General features: G+C 49.6%; 3 protein-coding genes across 13 annotated transcripts; 1 reads left to right on the top strand and 2 right to left on the bottom strand.

The window, feature by feature from the left end:
- Nucleotides 1–2,576: 2,576 nt before the first annotated feature.
- LOC120643652 (protein NODULATION SIGNALING PATHWAY 2-like) lies at nucleotides 2,577–9,361 on the bottom strand. 11 transcript variants are annotated; one of them, XM_039920079.1, is made up of 4 exons: nucleotides 9,100–9,361; nucleotides 6,802–6,902; nucleotides 3,488–6,392; nucleotides 2,577–3,399 (listed from the first exon to the last, which is right to left on the bottom strand). In XM_039920079.1, exon 3 carries the CDS (start codon nucleotides 5,185–5,187, stop codon nucleotides 3,739–3,741), a length of 1,449 nt encoding a protein of 482 aa, XP_039776013.1. In that variant the 5' UTR covers nucleotides 5,188–6,392; nucleotides 6,802–6,902; nucleotides 9,100–9,361; the 3' UTR covers nucleotides 2,577–3,399; nucleotides 3,488–3,738. The 11 variants fall into 11 exon arrangements, 10 of the variants coding, with proteins under 10 accessions (XP_039776013.1, XP_039776015.1, XP_039776010.1 ...); XM_039920081.1 differs by having other exon boundaries at nucleotides 3,488–6,359; XR_005663095.1 differs by lacking the exon at nucleotides 9,100–9,361 and having other exon boundaries at nucleotides 3,488–3,572; nucleotides 6,108–9,083.
- A 1,167-nt stretch (nucleotides 9,362–10,528) lies between these two features.
- Nucleotides 10,529–14,139, bottom strand: LOC120643651 (transcription factor VIP1-like). The gene is made up of 4 exons (XM_039920073.1): nucleotides 13,545–14,139; nucleotides 13,234–13,366; nucleotides 11,164–11,248; nucleotides 10,529–11,037 (listed from the first exon to the last, which is right to left on the bottom strand). Exons 1-4 carry the CDS (start codon nucleotides 14,063–14,065, stop codon nucleotides 10,796–10,798), a joined length of 981 nt encoding a protein of 326 aa, XP_039776007.1. The 5' UTR covers nucleotides 14,066–14,139; the 3' UTR covers nucleotides 10,529–10,795.
- LOC120645338 lies at nucleotides 14,064–17,107 on the top strand. Its single transcript, XM_039922139.1, has 2 exons — nucleotides 14,064–14,074; nucleotides 15,802–17,107. The coding sequence occupies exons 1-2, from the start codon at nucleotides 14,064–14,066 to the stop codon at nucleotides 17,105–17,107; spliced, it is 1,317 nt and encodes a 438-aa protein (XP_039778073.1).
- Nucleotides 17,108–20,962: the final 3,855 nt, after the last annotated feature.

Here is a 20,962-nt window from a genome sequence, read left to right as displayed (position 1 = left end):
CCTTGGCCCCAATGAAGCTCCGCCTATGATTCTAGACTAGGTTCATTCTATATACGGACCTCTCCGCCCGCGCCGCCTCGTATCTGCTGCCACAGCGGTCGGCGGAGCTGCTGCAGTAAACTTTATAGGCGATCGATGGATCGGACTCGGAGCGAGGAGTTGTGTGGAAAATTTAGGGCGCGTTTGGCGCAGCTTCGCCGGTAGCGGCTTCGGCTTCGTGCTACCCCAGATGGTACTGTAGCGCAACTGTTCTGCACTTCTTTACTGTAGCAAGAAGCCATCACGCAAGCCGAGGTTCAAAATGAACTAGGAAAGGGACGAAGCAACCGAAGCCACAAAACGTGGCTTCATTGGCTTCAGCTTCGGCTCAGCACAGTACTGCTACAGCACCACTACAGTACTGCTACAGTGACTGAAGCCGAAGCAACCGAAGCTGGGCCAAACGCGCCTTAAACAGCAGGGGTGCTGGTGCTTTGCTTTGTCGCGGAGACATGGATATGCCGTCCATATAGATGTCCATGCAGCACGCAGCCCAACAGCCCGCCCGAAAGCACGTTTTTTTGGCCCGGCTCAAATCCGGCATGGCCCGGTAGCCTCTGTGCCCGTGCTGGCCCGGTCCGGTGGGGCGTGCCGGGCCTGGGCTGCCACTCCCGCCCGCTGGGCGGCACGACACGACCCGGTAAAAAAATATAGGCCCGTCAAGGGCCCAATTAATCCTCCCCTTCCGGCCTCATATCTTTCACTGGAGTATAAAACTAGAAACCCTAGCCTAAGTCTCCAGGCTCCAGCGCATCCCACCTCCATCAAGTGCTGCCGCCACCCCCTGCTCCCCGCAGACCCCGCCCCTCTCTCCCGTGGAGACCGCATATCCCGCAGCCGCGCTCCCGCCCTTCTCCACCGGCCGACGCTCGCCCCTCCCTTGCCGTCGGTCCCTGCTCGCCTCGCCGGCTCGCCCGTCGCCTCGTCCTCGACGCTGTCGCTCACCAGCTCACCGGCGGCCGCCCTTTGGCCCGTTCCTCCCCACCGGCCGCAGTACGCACGCCCCTTGCCGCCGGCCCCTGCTCGTCCCGACGGGCGCAGCTGGCGGGAGGCACGGCGGACTGCGGGAGGCGCGCGCGACGGCCACCGGCTAGCAGCCTAGAAGCGCGGCGGACGGTTTTTTTTATTTGTGGGCTTCGGGCGGCCCGGCCTGTGATGTAGTGCCGGGCTCCATCGGGCTGGCCCGGCACAAAACAGGCATGCGGGCCCGTGCCTGGGCCGCCGGGAGAGCCCGTGGGCTAGCACGGCACGGCCCGCTGCGATATTCGGCTGGGCTAGGCACGGCCCGGCTAAGAACGGGCCAGCCCGGGCTCGGGCCAGGGCCGGGCCGGGCCGCCCGAATGGCCATCTATAGCCGTCCACATCTGGCACTGGCAGCATGGCCATCTATAGCCGTCCACATCTGGCACTGGCAGCAGAGGAATGAAATGCCCAGACAAGGATGCTCTCTCTAGCTCTGCCTAGTAGGCTCCAACTCCATGTAGCTAGCTAGCTTTAATTTGTTGGCGTCGGCATGATCGATCCCCAATCGCCACGTGGAGTTACGGTATCCGAAAATACAATAACCTAACCTACTACCTACTTTGGTAGAGAAGGGCCCTGTTTGGTATGCACTAGTGTTCCTAGTGCACACAATTCGAAAAAAAATCTCGCATGCATGAAGTACTAAATGAAGTTTATTTGTAAATTTTTTTTCAGAGATGGGTGTAATTTTTCGCGACGAATCTAATGACGGTAATTAATCCATTATTAGCTACAGTAACAATCATCTAATTATCGATTAATTACCGTTATTAGATTCGTCCCGAAAAGTTACACCTATCTCTGAAGAAGTTTTGCAAATAGACTTCATTTAGCATGTCATGCGTGCAAGATTCTTAGACTAGCAAACCAAACAGGGCCACGAACTTAATTTGTCAGATGTTGACATCACTCAACATCAGGGGTATTGTTGTGCTTGTTGGCCGTTAGGCCCACGTGAAACATATAGGTCCAGGATCATGCCAGGTTTTTTTTCTATAGACATCAGATAAAGGCCATGTTTAGTTCCCACCCTATAAATCCCGTAAACACAAAAAAAAATATCACATCGAATGTTTTGACATATGCATGGAGTACTAAATGAAGTCTGTTTACAAAACTTTTTGCATGGATGGGCTGTAAATCACGAGACGAATCTAATGAGCCTACTTAATCCATGATTTGCAACAGTGATGCTACAGTAACCATCTGCTAATTATTGATTAATCATGGATTAATTAGCATCATTAGATTCGTCTCGCGATTTACAACCCATCTGTACAAAAAGTTTTGTAAATAGACTTCATTTAGTACTTCAAGTTAGCAAGATTCCAACAAAAATTTTTTTTGCGCCGGAACTAAACAGACCCAAAAGTATGGCTCATAATGTGATGTTTTTTGTTATGAGTAACGATTTGAGTGTATTTGTAGCAAGATTTCACTAGGTTGGTACAATAATGAGCCACTAGAGGGAACACTTATAGATAGCAAACATTTTACATGATTAAAGGTTTATAAAACGACAACCACGAAATGGATCATGATATGTATAATAATCAATGCTTACAACATATATGTACCTGGCATCAGGTTTCCCACACTATTTTTTTTAGAAAAAGGATTACCAATCCGGCCTCTACATCCATAAACGTACACAGCCACTTATTACAAAGTTTAAGAAAAAAGAGTACAATTGATCTCTAAAACAGACAAAGAATGGCGCAGGTGATCTTCTGAAGCTACTGAAAGATCATACTTTCACCTCTGATCTTTGGAAGGAAACTGGCCCCCAAAGGGGGTACACTTTGAATTCAGCTGCAGATGCTCCTACAAAGTTTGGGTACACTTCGAATTCAGCTGTAGATGCTCCTACAAAGTTTGGCCCGTAAATGCCAGCACAGATATTATTCAGCATGGACAGTCATCAATAGCGTCGAGACTCTGAAAGTTTACACATAACATTGCAGGACAAGTGTTAACAACCATCGGCACTTTCCAGTTACTGATGATCATCTTCTTTCTCTGTTCTGAAGCCTGAAGATGCCAGTTACAGATACAAGTTTTAACATGGACAGTCATCAACTCATCATAATGTCGAAACTCTGAAAGTTTTGCATGGCCAGCCGCACGGCGGTGAGGGAGGAGTCGTCGAGCCCTGCGCATGCAGAGAGGTGACCCGAGGGCCGGGGCAGCGCCTTGCGGCGGAGCAGGCGCGCGCGAAGGCGCAGCTGGCGAGGCGGCACCACTGTTGGATTTCCTTCCGCCCCATAGCTGCCTACTACAGCTTTTGGAGTGGAGAAGGACGTCGCTAAGTGGCGGTATGGCCTGTGATTTGAAACACTGGAAAGCAAAAGGTAAGAGCACATCAACATCAACAGTAGCCTGATACCATAAGAACCTGAAACTGAAATGCAGGAGTGGCACCTACCTGAGAAAATTCAGAAGAAACGCCCTCTTAGAGAAGGATAAAATATACTGCCACTTGTCATGTGTAAAAGTTGCACTGCAAGAACCTAAAAAGATTATGCAATCACAGATCAGGGTCTAGAGAGCCCTAAACTTCCAGCAGAATACTAGCATTTTAATTGCATTCTACAAGATATCTTCCAACAAAAAATCCCCAGTGCAAACTCTTACAAGAAAATTTAGCCCTTAAAACCATCACATCCTCATTTCCTTTCACACAGGAGTCCAAACAGACACAGAGATTAAAGGCCTTGACTTCCAGCACAACTGAAGCCTGCCCTTCTCATGCGTGACCCCAAAGCTCCTATTGAACAACCCAACCAGCATCCTGGCCTGAGCAATATTACAGGCACTAAGGTCACTGGACATAAACCCTTCCAAATCCTGAGGAGGAACCCCAAGTGCCACAGACCTGTACTGCCCCACGAAGTCCTGTATCTTTGGCCCCACCATACCCCTCTCCACAAGCGTCAGGCAGACGCTATTGTTACTAGTGCTAAAACAACTCGCCAGGGACTCAAACACCATGGTGAAATGGTGCAATGCCTCAAAGAAGAACTCCACAAACGAAGAGTGAGTTGTAGAAACCTCTTTTCCAATTCTGACCAGCTCTTCTTCTATGATGACCACTAACTTAGGCTGTAAATTCTTGACACAGCTAAGTAGTAGCATCTGTAACTTGCTACACGATTTGTAACACAAATTCGTTGTGTCACATGAGACAACTATTGAGCCTTCACAGTTCCTGGAAAAGTCCTCCAGGTCCTCCTTGTTGTGCATACAAAGAGAGCTGTAGTGGAAGGGGAGGTTTAAGGATTCAGCGAACTCTGCAAGACACCGTGTAGCTGTGTGGTGAGTGTTGTTACTGTCATCAGCAGGATCCACTAAGATTGCTGTAAGGTGGAACGACTTGCCACCTTGGCGAGCGAGGTCTGACATGAGTGATGACCACTGGATGCCCTCACTGAGGTTGAAGTCAATGATATGAACATCCATGTCACCTGAGGTGGCATCTAGAATGGCCTGATTGGCGGTGAAGTGCGTGAATTTAACAAATGGCGACAGCTCTTGTATCATCTGGTGCACAGACATGGTACCAGACTGCTCTGGTTCTGGCAGGTAGCATGGAAAGGATGCACCAGACATCCGGGACTGCAGACCTTGGAAAAAATGGTAGGCCAGCCGATCAAAAGAGCTGGCTGCTGCATTCTCAAAGGTGAAAGGCAGAATCTCGTCAAGTTTTGAGAACACTACCGAGGCAAGGCTTGAATCCCCATCCTCGACCGCCTCTGCTCCGGTGAGAAGGAGATCACTTAGACTGTTCTCCTCCATGAGCTCCTCTTGGATAGTCACCAAGTTACCACTCTCTTGCTGCAGAAGCCTCTCAGGACAATGGGTGAACACATCAACATGAAAAGCATTTTGGCCATGTGTATCGCTAGAATCTATGGCAGTGGTGTCAAAGAACTCGCAGTCTTCTCGAAAATAAGGGAAAGCTGAGGAATTCTCATGGCCATGTGTATTGCTAGAATCGATAGAGGAATTCTCATGGTGGGCTAGCTGAGGAGACCATAGAGAATAACTACTCTCTTCGTGTATAGGAAAGGAGAGAAGGGGAGAACAAGGATATGACATGGTTTCCATTTGCCTACTGTCTACCATAAGAGTTGCTTTGATCCATATGCTCTAGTATCACTTATATACAGAATGAGGAGACAAAGGGTGGATACAACATTGGAGAAAAGAGAGAATATGATGTGGACCTTCATGCTAATGCAAGCTAAACTGTCTTAAACTTGGAGCTCTGGTGCAACATGGATCTGACCAAAGGTTTTTGTCTCTTTGTGGGGGCTCTCAACCAACTTCAGAGTATACATACTAAAATAAGAGACACTGTGCCGTGTCACTTTGTTGGGCTGTCACAGAGACGTAGATGGAACTCAGAGCACGTTGAGGGCATATTCCTGTAATGCTTCTTGCCACGTGTCAGCATCTAGCCATATAGTCTTTTGCTGGACTCGACTACTATATGAATAAGAAATTTGTGTGTCAAGTTACTACTTTCTGTTGATCTTATCATGAGTCATGTAGAAATTACAATTAAAAAGGAGAAAGCCAAAATGCAAACATAGATGCAGAGTTTTTGTTTAAATCTCAACTTTGTGCACAAGAAATAGCTACACTATGAGTTCGACAGTGTATATACAGTTCATTTAAACTAATCCATAAAAAGGGTATAAACTTGCATTTTATATAAGATGGTTCTGATAATAAAAAAAGTCAGCCGAAACACAGTTATCATATCCCATAGTGGCGTTCAATTATTACCAGTGTCCAATGAGTTCATGACACCAACTTGTTTCAATAGACGCATATTTATTTTATACCTATCAAGACATCATATAGCGCTGCTATTGTAGGATGAGGCTTCACTAGTTAATTGTTGGCATATTCTGAACGTAGTCAATGTAGTCATTTTCTCACAGAATATAAATAGTTATCAGATGTCGCCGCTACAACGGAACTGAACAAGAACAATGATGATTGTCCAAGCAGCAGAGTTGTTGTGAAGGGGAACTTACACCCAAAAAATAAGTGCGGGCCAAATAGGCTTCTTGGCTCCAAGCTGCCTCTTGCTATTATTCTGAACTTATGAAGTTTTGTCCTGGACTTAACATGGCAAGGAACATGATCAGTTCCAAAGATCGGCAATGGCAGCAGCTTGTGGATGGAGTACAATGATGCACAGCTTTAGGCTGATTGGCATTAATGATTCTTGTTTTTTCCTCTCAAAAGGAAGTAAAGAATTGGTCCTGCATTGCTCCAAATTGTGTCTGGTACAAAATAACAAGTTAATCTCGTGCCACCTGCACATCATAAAAGATTAACTCTGCATTCTGAATTCATTTGTACTCTCCTTCTCATGTTCAACAAGAAAAAAAGGATTTCAGAATATATATGAACAATCCTAGGCAGTGAAAAGGAGAAGTTTTTTTTTCGAAAAAGAAGAAAAATAATAAATTCTGAATTGGTATGATGCTTTAGGATAATCACAGGACATGATCACACAACTACCTTCAAGGCCAGACATATAAAACCGTACTACAGGTTTTGCCATAAAGAAGAAATTAATCTGATCCCAAATGTATGTATTTCTAGAGCATTTAATTTCGTAGGGACCAAGGTTTTGCCATAGTGAATTATAATTAATTCCATGAAATTGGTAGAAATGACTACGGTTTAGTCAACTATAGATTTGGGAGATTAATAACTGACCATGCTCATTGAACATGTTTCCTGTCAATGACATTAGATGAACTGAGCCGGCAGGTGGAACGTCTCAATATCATCTGAATTATAGCTAGCAAGTGATGAAACTGGAAAAAGACGAAAGCAATTAAGTAGATAATAGTCAAATCAGCATGATGATTTGGGAGATATTGATGGAGCCCGCTTACTGCAAAAAAAAAATGTATATATCATATTCATTTTTGCCCCTAGGAGTCCTAGACTACTAGTCATAAGCGGAGTATCTGATGATCATCACATGTCAAGAATGAATGAATGTTACAACAGGTGAGATGAGAGTTTGTGCATATAAACTGAACTTGTCAGCATTTTCAGTACTGCTACTGCAATTAGATTAACTAAGTGGGAGTAGGAATCGCCCCCAATAAAATGCCTTCAGTTGTTGTGAGAAGCATTCTGTAGCAATAGCAGAAGACAACAGCACCATAACAGCCTGTTGTCTTGTGTTCGGCATCATCAACTCAGTCTGGTCTCCTTATCACCAGCAAGGCTTTTCTAATGCACCTTAAAGTATCATCATTCTTAATACAGATTAAGTTACACAATAATGAACTATTGAAAAATGTATCAACAAGTGGCAAGTCGAATACAGATGAACACTCACACTGCACACTGCACAGTACCCTTTGGTTTATATGAAACAGGAGCAAGCAGAAGGTCACAATGCCAGCAATTAGGCTACTAGGTTAAAATAAAGTAATCTACCTTGGCGGTGCCTCCATCGAAAATAAAAAAAAACATAGTTCTTGGTCAAGAAGTCAGTCTTCCTCTATGCAAAATAAAAGGCACTTCCAGATTGGCACATGTTAAAGGCTATGCTGTTTTTCGTATTGCTGTTCATTGGTTAGTTCATCAAGTCACTAACAACCTACATCAGCCTTCACTTGTTCTGCCGGCACAAATTTTCTATGGGGGCGGGACAAAAAATTACACATGCCCCCACGAGTGAGAAGGTGCAGTGTAAATGAGCTAATGGTGGGTAAAACAGTCCCAATTTAAAACTTCGGCGAGAGCCTGCCAGCCTGGTAAAGATTCCAGCATGGCAGCATCAGGTCCAAGAAGTAAAACGGATTACAAAGCAGCAGTAGAGGACACCATATTTCTCGTCTAGGTAAATAGCAATTTGTACAATTGTGATTGTCTACATTTAAGTATAAGCAAGGGCCCACTCTGGTGAATACTTCATTTTTCATCCTAGCGCATTGAGCACAGAGAAATATCAGGTTTGAGTGTGCAAGCAGCATGTCACAATCCAGTGCGGCAATGCATGGTCAGGTTGATTTCTCTTTCAGCAGACCAGTTCATTATTGAATGATGATCCTAGCAAGATGACGGGAAATTTTTCAACGGCTATGAAGAAGCAGAAACAAAGTGAAGTTTGAAAATGGGAGGTAAACAAAAAGGAACATTATTGTCACAATCACTTGCATAATCTAGCTGCCTAACAACTGAAAACAAAAGGAGTAGGGAGTAGCTGCAGGGTAGATTCCTGCTAACATGCTTAGCAAGCTAATGTCCAAGTCAGTCTCTAAAGTCAAATCCAAACATCTGATTGTCTCTGCTTGACGTGGCCATGACTCGTGACTCAAGACTAGAAATAGGATTATGTCATTATAAGAGATTAGAGAGGAGACATCATGTAGTAGACCATGTTCTAGGAGAAAACTTAGCTTTATTTTCCTGAAAATTGGAATGAAATTTGTCTCATCCTTGAATCTACATCCCTGCTTGGTTTCCCAACCCTCTTCGATCACCAACTAGCTAGCTACAGATAATGCCCACAACTACGACAGTGTGGCATGTTCTCGATGCAGCTTAAAAAATGAATGTTCTCGATGCAGCTTAAAAAATGAAAATGGGTCGCCAATGGAAACCCTTGCATCCATCCCCCCAAAAAACAAATCAAGAAATCATTCTAGGTAGGGTAACATCCTAATTAAAAAAAAATCCGCCACAATGCACGTGGTTGGGGAGCGGACGAGACAGGATGCCGTGGTCTCCCTCCCCCCCCCCCCCCCCCCCCCATACGTATGAGCAAGTGCAAGTGCAATGGCAATTCCATGATTGCGCGTGCGGTTTGGCCTAATCCGCACCTGCAACCGCACGGCGATCGCCGCGGCGGTCTTCCCTTCCCCGTGTGCCGACCACCAACCGTGTGCGCCACGCGAAGCGCGCCGCGCGCCGCACCGCGACAACGAAACCAGCGTGGAACGAGAGGGCGCGGAGAATCTCCATGCGGAAAGCGTGGGTCGGGGGGCTACCTACCTGCTGCATCCGAGGTCGGAGCGGGCCAGGCCAACTGGGGGAGGCACGGGCCACGGGGACGGAGCAGCTAGCAGCGGCTGTCGTCACCGGCTGACTCGGCGCTGCGTCGGACCGGGTTCTCGGTGGAGGACGGAAGAGGATCGTCAGATCGGTGGTGGGACGCCGCGGTCCGCGCTGGGTCCCGGTCTCCGGCGCCGCCGCGGAGACGGACGGGGAGGGCGGCGGAGGAGGAGCGGGCGACGAGTGGATGGGCCGAGGAGGACACGTGTCGACTTCACGGGGCGCCAGTCCATGGCTCAAGTAGTTGGGCTGGATTTTTCGCATCTGGTGGGTTGGGCTTGTTGACTGTTAGCTCTGTTGCGTCTGGGCTTAATTAATTGGGCTCACGATTCTAATAGTCCATGGGCTTGTTAAGTTCGCCTTCTTGTGTTTTTCCGCATAGCATGTTGGCTAAAAATTACTCCTAGGTAGATCAGTGACTAACGAAAACCTCTATTGAACACTGTAGCAGGGAGGCAAATCAGGTGGCTCACAATTTAGCTAGAAGAGCTCAGAAATGTAAACAAAATTATATTTGGGTTGATGAGCCCCCTAGTTTTATTTTAGACTCGTTGATGAACAATGTAACTATCTTGAATGAATAAAGCTTGCCGTATTGTTTCAAAAAAAAACCTCTGGTTTGCCCCCCCAATGTACAAATTCAGCTTCCAACTGAAAATGAAGGGAGAAAGCTCTCCATAGGACACATCAAGAAGTAATTAACATGTATACAGTATACTCCCTCTGTTTTTAATTACATGTCGTATTAGTTTTGTCCCAAGTCAAATTTAGCAAACTTTGACCAAACTTATAAAAAGAAATAATAATATTTACGATACCTTTATGATAGCAAATTTGTTTTATTGAATCCACCATGAAGAATATATTGATAGTGCATATGTTGGATAATATAGTTATTGCTATATTTTTCTACACTTGGTCAAAGTTACTTAAATTTGACTTACGACAAACCTAATACAATGTCTAACAGTCTAAGTAAAAACGGAGGGAGTACCATATACATAACTTCCTAATGGAGTTGATAAACTTGAAACCACGAAACTCGTAAATGGTGCGACAAGTAAATCGGTACATTGATTTGCAACAACTATTGCTCAGCTTTTAAGCAAAGGACTGGAGAGTAAATCAGTAAAATGGACCTTTCATCTTGCATCGCAGCTTGAAAAGACAAAGAGAGCAAAACCAAATTAAGCCAAAAGGTTCCCATAAGACATTCACATCGACACCTGACAAGCTGTTTATGCCGTCTGGCATACTCCCACTCCCGTCGGCAACTGCTGGTCCATCCATCTTTGTCATTCAGGCACGCAGGAAATGTAATGGCCTGAGTAGTTCAGTGGTCTTCCACCAACCCACCCGAAACCACACGAGTTCCAACCGGAAAACCACTCCATTCACTACTATAGGAACATCTTTACAGGGGCAACATGTCAATCAGTCAAGGAATCTAAACCCCAAAGCCAAAGTGATAATGTATGGTTGTCATGCATGGATGACTTTTTGATTAATGGTACAAAGAACAGCTAGCTAGCATAAGAATGATACATCTCATACGAATATGGTATACATCAGCTACCTTTACAGTACTTTAGTTGCAGTTTGTGTTGTGGCCTCAGGAACCTGAGGTCTAGTCGCCTCACATGAAATCCATCGAGTCGCTCAGGGACTGGCCACCACCGTTTGAAGAGGTTCGGTGGTGGTGATGCTGGCCCTGGTGGCCGCCGAAATATTGCATCTGCTGCGGTTGTGAGAAATAGGACGCCATCTGCTGCTGCTGCTGTGGTAGTCCTCCATTGAAGGGGTTCCCGTTCATGTTAGGGACTTGCCCAGCAGCTATCTTAAGCCGCTGGACTTCTTCTCTCAGGGCATCATTCAGAGCTGCACCAAACACAATAGGGGTTTCAACAGCTTGCCTTGTAATGTTCTTGAAACAGGAAAAGTCAATCTCCCACGGGGCCTATATGACAGTGCCTTAAGAGCTTCTCAAAGATGACTAGGACATACCATCTCGAAGTTTAGCTTGTTCTTCCATGGCCTGTAACCGGAGTTTGAGCTCCCTGTTCTCGGTGGTTAAACCAGAGGTATCCCTCTGCATTCAGCACGATAAAGGAAACAATATTAGAGATGTTCTTGAACCAAATACACTAGGGGCACAAAAAGAAAAACATTGGATAAGGCTATGCCTAACTGAAACAAACACATAGCTACAGGCCTAATGATCTGCCACAGACAGTATCATGGATGATTACCAATGGAGTGGCAAACCAAAATCATGCCAATCAGAAAGTATCAAAATAGCACAAAAAGATAGTCTTAGTGGCCAACAAAGTTAAGATCTGGTTAACTTTTCAGAACATCCTTTTATTTTCGTTCTTTTTCTTGCTTTCCAGAACTGGCCAAATTTTATGGAGAAAGATAAATGTAGGGTTACCATCCCCCAACCACCAAAACCAAAGCTTCGGCCTAACACCACCCATTTGATTCCACATCTCCAATCAATTCAGCTTTCAAACAGAGAACGTGTTTGTGACATAACTTAACTATCAACGTACAGAGGCATCTCCATTATAACCCTTACTTTTAGGTGCAATAAATCCTTCAGTAGTCCCATCAACTACAACAATACTTGCAGACAAATTTGTTAAATAAAAAGGATCAAAATTTATTGCAACGTTTGAGCTGTGTTAGCCATGAACCAAAGGCTAAACATCTAAGGTCATTGTCGCTTGGCTGCAGATAATATGGCAACTTTTAATTCACACATCCACTAGCACGTCATTAGGTCTATATAGGACCACAATTCAAGATCCAACTGCACTTGCATGAATCAGCTTATTCTGCTCCAGATCTTGTAGCAAAAAAGTACAAGTTGTCTAAATTTCCCCACAACATAATCATCTTTCAGTCTCGAATATTCGCCCCAGCCTTCACGTAACATAATTTGCAAGCGCAATTGAACTGAGAGAATGAGGCTATAACAATTGTACAGCCTAAAGCCCTACACAAGGTATCTGCATCGATGAGGAGCATACAAGATGAATGCAAAATGGTACCCATAATGAAATAGGGTTACCTGATGCCACTATGTGCTCAATCGTTACTTACTAGTAATACAATGTACAATATATACCTCCGGAGAAATACTTCTTTGACCATTTCTTTAGTAGACTATCATAAAAATAGTGTATCGAATTATCAATATTGTCGAGTGGCTAGCTTACATAAACAAATGCATTATGTGTAAGACATTTGCAAACCAAGGGAACTTGGAGGATAACTTTTTCTGCTAATAGCCACTCATGGTTTCAGCTAATACAGAACATAAAGTGGGAGGATGACCTCAAAATTATTAATCTAAACTACGGTAAGACAGATAAATGTAAGGGCATAAATATTTTGAGCCTGAAGAATGTAAATCTGTATACAAAAATAATGCGTAACTAAAACTAAATTCAAACAAATGACACCGACAATTGGTGATACCAACATGCACTAATAGCAACTCAAAACTTGGAAAGAACTTGGTGAGCAGGACACATGCATACATGAAGTGTCATAAAACAGAAGGCAACATATATATCATTTGTAGCAAAAGGTTCAAAATCCCAACTTGAAAGTTCAAATATCCTTAACAGAATGCCTAAATTGGTTGAGGCCTTATCGATTACAAAATGCCTAAATAAAGGAATGTCTAAAATTCCGGTGGCATAGGAGAAATTTATCCACGAACCAGTCAGGAGAGAATTCTTGTTGAAAACCCAAGTTCAAGTTCCTTGAGGGGAATTGATAAAGCCAAAATAGTGAACCATTAATGTGACCAATCATACCAAGAGGATGTGGTGAGGGCAACCGTTTGTTTTCTCTAGATGATTACATCACGCCACAAGGTTAAAAATTTCAAGAGATGGGATAAAATAATGCCTAGTGTGTGGTACTTGTAGCACGAGACAAGGTGGAGTCAAATAATTAGGGGCATAGGGGCTGGCTGAGGCAATCATACGTTTCGTACAAACCAACCACAAGATACTATTATTGTAAGTAACCGGTCAAAGAACCCAAGGCATCATTCCTTACCTGAAGAAGCGTGAGCTGTGCTGAGAGCGTGGTGGCCTCCGTCTGCAGCGTCTGCACCTTCCTCTCGAGCTCACTGGTGTACTTGATCTTCCTCTCCTTGGACCTCGCCGCCGACTGCCGGTTCGCCAGGATCCTGCAAACCACGGCGGAACTGCGACTTAATCCCAAAATTACACCTCAATTCAACAACAAGATACCCTCGAAACATCAACAAGGATACGGATCTCGAAACCACAAATCAACTCGGAAGTAAAGTAGAGCACAAGCTAAGGGAGACTGCTCGAGAAAAAATTTAAAAAAAAACTCAGCACCTCTTGGCGCGCTTGGGGTCGAGGAGCGCGAGCTCGGCGAGCTTCTCGGCGGGCACGGCTTTCTTTGCGTAGTCCGGGAGCGCGCCGGGGGGCGCGGACTCGCCCTCGAACGGCGAGGTGGCCCCGTCCATGGAGCCGCTCCGCTTGTGCCCCGCCACGCCGCCCCCCGCCCCTCCTCCCTGCAGCGAGAGGCCGTCGAAGAAGGCCGCGTCGAGGGAGAGGCTCCGCATGTGCGCCCCGCTCGGCGGCCGCGGCGCCGACGGCGGCGGCGCGGGGGGCGCGGGCTGCTGGGGCTGGGGCTGCGGCGTCGGGTCGGACGCGGCGGGGGAGTCGTCGGAGAGCGAGGGGAAGTCGATGTCGGAGAAGCCGAAGTCGGCGTCCGGGTCCAGCAGGAGGTCCGCGTCGGGGAGGCGGATGAAGGTCTCGGAGTGGGCGCGCCGGTGGTGCCCGCGCGCGGGGACCCCGCCCCCGCCGCCGAACGCGGAGGCGGGCGGCGCCGGAGGGGGGAGGAACGCGTCCATGGCCGGGCGGTCAGCGCCGATGCTTGCTGGGAGGGGGGGGGGGGGGCGTCGAGCAGCCGTCGCGGTCGCGCGGTGGGAGGGAGGGAGTAGTATGGGGGGCAGGCGGCTGGCCGTTTCTGGTGCACGCGGAGGGCGCAGGGAGGAGCACGGGGCGATGGCTCCCCGTGGAGGCGTCTCGTTTTGGTGGCTGGACCAGGTGCGTGGACCGGACCCGAGGCCCAGGGTGCTCTGGACGGCGGGAGGTGGGCGTGGTCCGTGCGGCCGGTGCACGGGGGGTTGCAGCGGGAGGGGCCACGCGTGTGGAAGAAACCGCCGCGTGGGCACCGGGGTCCGGTCGCCGGTGGTCACGGCGACGGACGGTGCGCCGCCCTCCGCCTGACGGGCGGGGCCCGGTAGTCGGTGACCGTTCGAGGTTCCGCTTCCGTTAGAAGAACCAGCGCCGGTTGCTGCGGGAGCCGGTGGGGCTCCCAGGCGTCTGTAGCAGAGGTCGCGCGGCGCCGAAAGCCACGGCCCACAGGGCACCGGCGGTTCCCGGTGTCAGCCTAGAGAGCCGAGTAGCCGACGCGTACGTGAGACTACTAGGAAGGCAGCCGCGCCCGTAAAGCAGTCGTAAATACCAGTGTATGGATTTTGTTGCACTGATCATGCACTTACATAATGCTATATTTGCACAATCATTTTTAAAGGTTTCAACGACAACATGGGTTGGAGACATAGAGAAGCAACATCATCATACAACATGATACCTGTTTATCTAGTTATCTATTGCATAAGTCTCCTGCACATATCACTCAGGGAGTCAGGGTCAAGATTTCTATACTTTTTACAACCAAAAATCCCAATTGGACAGAAAAAAGCTTACCAAGATGAAAGGTTAAGGCATAAGTCACTATTTAGTGAAACCGAAAAGAGTACTATGGTAAAAGACATAAATTTATGGTACTGGCTCCTTCCATCACCCCTAATACACCAAAGGTCATACTTATCTTGTGTTGAGTCCCAGCTAACCAGGTTCGTGGACATAAAAGTGTAGCCAAAAAAGAAAACTAAATACAGCTTGAGATTTTCAGGGAATAATATAAAACTGCAAACTGATCGGTCTTGTACATTTTCAAATGCTTGCTAACTGGACATGATAAGAAACAATGAAGCTATCATATAGTCCATAGGCAATTTGAAATTTCTGCACAGCCATTCAGATTTAGTGTCGCTGCTTGAAAAATAAGTCTAGATCATGAATGCAAGAATATAAATCATTTACCTCTACCTCAGTTTGCCAACGCATGAGCAAATATGCAAAATAGAACACAGATTTTGTGTAAAATTTGAAGACAACCAAGAATGCTAATTGAATTGCAGCTTTTACCAAAATATCTTGGTCTATTACTGAACAGAATTGGGGATCCGCACACACGTCCGGAGGAGGAGACAGTCTTCGTCCCCAACTCCTTCGACCTTGAGCGTGATTGTAACAGATCAGCCCATTGGGCCAGTGGGCCAAAAATGAATAGTGCTGGGCCGAGGTTACTGTAGCAGACGGGGCACTGTAGCTCGGAATGATGATCTGAGAACGGAACAGACCAGCTTAAATAGCCGGTCGCGGGAAGCTAGTTAATTCCGGATCGATCCTTTTTGCGCGAAGCGAGGACGAAAGCGCAAGAGGATTAATTAGTAGGTGTGGTTTACTCAACTTGAAGAGTAGATCTTAGCCGTTATCCCGGGCCGGGTCGTTACAGTGATGCTCGAGACTGGGAAGCCTGCACTCTGGTGCCGTGGGCTTTGCATCTGCCGCGCGGAGCGGGAGCCGGCGACATCGAAGATCTCCTGCTCGACGAGCTGCACCTCCGCCGCGGGGACATCCTCGTCACCGTACTTCAGCCGGAGCCCTTCCTGATCCGGTTCGAGCGAAAGGAGGACTGCGACCTGGCGCGGAGCCGCGGAAGGTTCACGCGCCGCGGCATGGACATCTGCCTACGGCGTTGGCGGAGCCTCACACACGCTTTGGGGCTGCGCCTCTTCTACCGCGTCCGGCTCTACCTCGACGGCATCCCTGGGCATGCTTGGACGCCGGACATCGTGGAGCGCGTCATCGGCCGGCGATGCGCCCTGCAGTGTATCAACACTGATCTGGTGCAACCGCAGGACACTCGGCACATCGACCTGTGGGCCTGGACGGCTGACCCGAGCGCCATCCCCAAGAGGGTGGGGCTCGTGTTCACCCACCGGCCGGGGGACAGATCCGCCGCGGTCTTCGTCACGCAAGATCAACCGAACCGGAGGCATCAGGGCATCCGCTTCAATGTCTTCTTGCATGTAGGTCTTCTGGAGGACTACACGATGGCGGCGCAGGACCTCCAAGGGGCCATCTCCAACCCGGCGGCGGCCAAGCCAACGAAGCGGGCGTACACCTGGCGCTACGGAGTGGTTGACGGTGCTCCGGCATCTACACGCTCCACTTTTCCGGCTCGCCTTACCCAGCCGCCGCGGGAGCGGGCAGCAAGCACCTTCGTTGCGGACTGCGCGGGGAGGCAAGAGGAACAGCGACACCGCGATGCTCTGGTGCGCGGCAGCCGACACAACGCCGACCAACGCCGCGCTGCTGCTGTCCGTGGGGGGCGTGGCCGTGACACGGCGGCACCTGAACGCGACCAGGGCGCACAACAAGACGAAGAGCTGCACTGCACGTTTGGACGCACGTGCAAGGACCAGGGCTTCACCTGGCCACGGTTCTGGGGACCTGATGATGACGACGACGCCGACGACTACGAGCACCCGGGCCGGGGGTCTGATACTGGCCGAACACGCCAGGCGCGTCGGGACGCACGCGGCGAACGCCGTGAATGCACCCGTTCGCCACGACGTCGGGATAGCGAATTCACGGGCGGCAGGCGGCGGGCTGACACTCACCCTACAAGGGGTCCAGGTCGCCCCTCTTACGAAATTGCTCCGCTCCTTGAATCAATCCGTGGATTGAAGCGGATCGATCCCAAAGACAGAGAAGCGGATCGATCCCAAAGACAGAGAGGAGCAGCAGGGTCGTGACCTTGTTGACCCCTGGAGACCCACGGGTCGACCCACGCATCATTGTTGTGCCTCGCGTGCCGACGTGCAAGTGTGCGACCTGCACAATTTTGCAGAGCAACATTGTACCGCCCGCTGGACAGGTTCGACCCGGGGAGCCCCGGGGATTATTCTGGGAAGATGAGAAGAAGCGGCGGATCGATCCGTGATCGTGCTTTTCTTCAAACGGTGCAGCGGGGCGCATGCAGGGGCACTCCGATCCGCTCCCTTTGCAGGCTGAGCTGACACGGTGCAACGGATGAGGCACTCTTGCCTACGCACCCTTGTGCTCCCCAGCAATGCCGAGTTGAGGGAGAAGACTCCGGCGGAGCTGCAAGCTCGACTGCTCAAGACTGCTGCTGTTGAGGGGCTCAACGGCAATGCCCTCCCCTGGATCCGCGGAGGCCTGGACTACATCAACAAGGCCTTCTACTTGGCCAATAGGCTTGGCCTTGATGACCAGCCAGTGTCACCCCATCTCGCCAACAGGAATGGAGCCTGGTCCGAGGTGACAGCAACTGAACAGCTAATCCCTGCTTGTCGTGTCTTCAATAGGATCATATCGGACACTGCTCCAACTGCTGCGGAGGTCGAACACGCGTTGGATCAGTTGGCGGCAGCGACAGCCAACACGCTGCCGGGCGTCGCGGCGACGACATGCGCGGACGACGCGACTGTGGAGGGGCTGCCGACCAACGTTGGGCCTATCTGCGACGCCTCGTCAATAGCTGAAGGGGCGGAGGGCACGGGGGCGACCGCTGCGACTGTGGTCGTGAGCTGCGCGCCGGAGGTGCGGATGCTCGACGGCGCAGTTGACGAACGAGAGTACTCTATTTTGTCTGTGATGAGTGAATTATCAACCGTGGGGTGTGATTGTGCGCTTGGTCTTTGGATTGCAGGTACACGGGCGTCGAGTGTCGACGGGGAGCTGCCGTGAAGGTGCAGTGGCCGATGGACCGTGCGGTGGACGGCGGTGAAAGGCAGCCGGGACCGAAGCTCGGACCAGGTGGCAGCTGTGGCGTCCACTCCTGGATCGAGGGCGCAAGCGGCGACGGAAGGCGGGTTTCTTGGTTTGCGCCACAAAACCAAGGAGGCGGACGGCGGTTGAAGACGCCAAGTCATGGAGGCACGGGCGTCGGTCTCGGGACTGACGGAGGCGACGGGCGTCGACGGCGTCTAGGGCCTCGCTGCGAGCGAGGAGGTGACGGGCATCGGGCGGCGTCTAGGGCCGTCAGAAGGCCCAGGCGGGAACGGCGTCTAGGGCCACGGCGTGGAGGCGGGAATCTTCCCGCGCATGAGGTTTTGGCGGTTTTCTCAAAACCGGCCTCCTACCCGGGTTTCGCGGACCCTCCAAAACCGCGGACCTGATCTTCATCAAGATGATGGTATCGCAGAGAAGACTTTGTTTCGAAAAAAGAATCTCGGCCGTCGGATGAGATCGTGTACAGGGGGTGCTGCAGGCCAACCGGTCTGACCGGTCCCTGGCACCGGTCTGACCGGTCTAACCAACCGGTCTGACCGGTCCAGCGTACTGGTCTGACCGGTCCCGCGGGTATAAATATCCCTTCACTTGTGTTAGGTTAAGTGCGGCTTTTGTAATCTATTCGTGGACTCCTCTGTTCTCCAGGCCGCCCCCCCTGCGTCTCCCTCCCTCTGTTCTTCTCTTTAGAGTAGATTTGGTTGATGGATTTGAGAGACCTTGTGTGGATTTGATTGGGAAAGGAGGCCCTAACCTCCTCGTGCCCTCTAGGCTTTTTGAATCAAACTCATCTCCTCGTTTTGTGCCTTGTGTGATGGATTTTTGACTTTGTTTTTTGGCGCACTTAATTGCGAGGAGGCTACGAGTTCTTTGCTGTGATTCCCGTACTTCTAGCCCCGTTCTAAACCCTCTGGAATCACAAGCTTTTTCGAATTGGAGTTATTGAGTTTTTGAGAAAACCCCAATCCTTCTTGATCTCTCCTCGAATTCTCAAGATTTGTTGATCTTTAGGACGAGATCTCTTAGGGATATGTTCACGGAGTAGGGCGAAACTATCCTCCAAGTTTCATCGATTTTCGTGGTCGTTTGTTTGAGATTCATCGTTTGAATCCAAGTTTTCGGGGGTTTTCTGGGTGCCACCGGTCAGACCGGTAGGCAAGACCGGTCAGACCGGTCTGCTAGTTTTTGAACAGCCAAGACCGGTCAGACCGGTACAGTGCACCGGTCAGACCGGTCCAGGCAGATCAGTTCTGCAGTTTTCCCGATTCGCTTCCGATTTGCTTCGTGGTTTTGCTCGCTCGTTCGAGGCCTTTTGTGTTGGTTTACCTTTTCCATAGCTATTCCAAACTCTGGTCAGAACGCTTGAGGGCTTGGGTGATTTTAGGGATATAGGCCGACGTTTCAAATTTTGAAGAAATTTTGATCGGCTCCCATTCACCCCCCTCTGGTCGCCGGCTTCGGTCCCTCAATTGGTATCAGAGCTTGGTTGAGGTTTTCAGTACCTTAACCGGTTCGAAAACCACTCGGCGACCATGACGAGTCTTGGTAAGATCCGGTATTTTCCGGCGAGGACTATGCCTACTGAAAGGTTCGCATGAGAGCCTTCCTGCAGAGCATGAGAGCCGATGTCTGGGAGATTACCACGAACCAGCTTTACGAGGTGCTTGCTGTTCGGACCACACCTCTCAGGTGACCCAGCACGAGGCTAACGCCATGGCCGTCAATGCCTTGTTCGCTGGCGTTTCTCGTGCGGAGTTCTCACGCGTCCAGGGTTTTCAGAAAGCCCACAAGATTTGGACGTGTCTTGAGAACTACCACGAGGGTACACCTCAGGTGAAGGCCAGACTGTTCGAGACTCACCGGCGTGAGTACGAGAACTTCACACAGGAGGCGGGTGAGAGCATTGACTTGATGTTCAGTCATTTCCAGTCGATTGTGAACAAAGTCAATGCGAACAGATCTGCTGGTGCCCTTGAGTACACAGAGCACGAGAAGGCTCTCAAGTTGCTCTACGCACTTGACCGCTCTGTATGGGATCTCAAGGTGAACACGATCATTGAGTCCGCAGGCTATGAGACTCCGACCGTGAACGAGCTTTTCAGCAAGCTCAAGGCCACGGAGGTGGATAACTAGACACGAGCCAAGCTCAATGGTGCCCTTCCTTCCAAGAGCGTCGCTCTTGTGACTGGCCCAGGTGGATCGAGCTCTAACACTAACTCTGCTCTTGGCTTTTCTCTTGCCTCTTTGCCTTCTGTTTCAGATGAGCAGCTGGAGACGCTGGGCGACGACGACTTGTGCCTCCTCATCAGCAAGTTTCAGCGCGTCTACCACAACAGGCAGAGGAAGAAGAACCCCGAGTGCTACAACTGCGGCGATCTGAACCACTTCATCGCCGATTGTCCCAAGAAGTCCGGTGGTGGCCAGAACAACTCCTTCGACTACTACCGCCACCGCGACCGCGACGAGGGAGGCTCCAACAAGGAGCGTCAGCGCCACAAGCACCGCAGTCGTGACCAGAGAGGACGCTTCGACAAGGAGTCACTCAAGAAGCGCTTCTAGTACAAGGCCAAGAAGCGGGAGAAGGCCTTCCTGGCGCAGCTCAGCGACCTCGACAAGAGCTCCGACACCGACCGCTCTTCTTCACCGACTTCCGACGACGACGACAAGAAGAAGAAGAAGAAGAAGAAGAAGCGGGACAAGGAAGCCACCGGCTTCATCGGCCTTTGCTTGGCGGCCGGTCGGCGCAAGAGCTTCTGCACCATGGCGGGTGAAGCCGATGGTGCTCGTGCGTCTTCAGGTGGACATGCTACACCGACGCACTTCGGCTCTTCTCCTGGATCCGAGAGCGATTCAGAGAT

Source organism: Panicum virgatum, chromosome 8K, assembly GCF_016808335.1.
Source record: "Panicum virgatum strain AP13 chromosome 8K, P.virgatum_v5, whole genome shotgun sequence".
Lineage (NCBI taxonomy): Eukaryota > Viridiplantae > Streptophyta > Magnoliopsida > Poales > Poaceae > Panicum > Panicum virgatum.
The sequence above is the reverse complement of the archived record's forward strand: the minus strand, read 5'-3'. Positions and strand labels throughout refer to the sequence as shown.

Excerpts from the sequence above, each read along its gene's own strand:
- LOC120643651 (XM_039920073.1), bottom strand. The coding sequence starts at position 14,065 with ATGGACGCGTTCCTCCCCCCTCCGGCGCCGCCCGCCTCCGCGTTCGGC. Across the intron at positions 13,367-13,544 it reads GACCCCAAGCGCGCCAAGAG|GATCCTGGCGAACCGGCAGT; the intron begins GTGCTGAGTTTT and ends CGTGGTTTGCAG. Across the intron at positions 11,038-11,163 it reads ACAAGCTAAACTTCGAGATG|CTCTGAATGATGCCCTGAGA; the intron begins GTATGTCCTAGT and ends TGTTTGGTGCAG.
- LOC120643652 (XM_039920083.1), bottom strand. The coding sequence starts at position 5,187 with ATGGTAGACAGTAGGCAAATGGAAACCATGTCATATCCTTGTTCTCCC.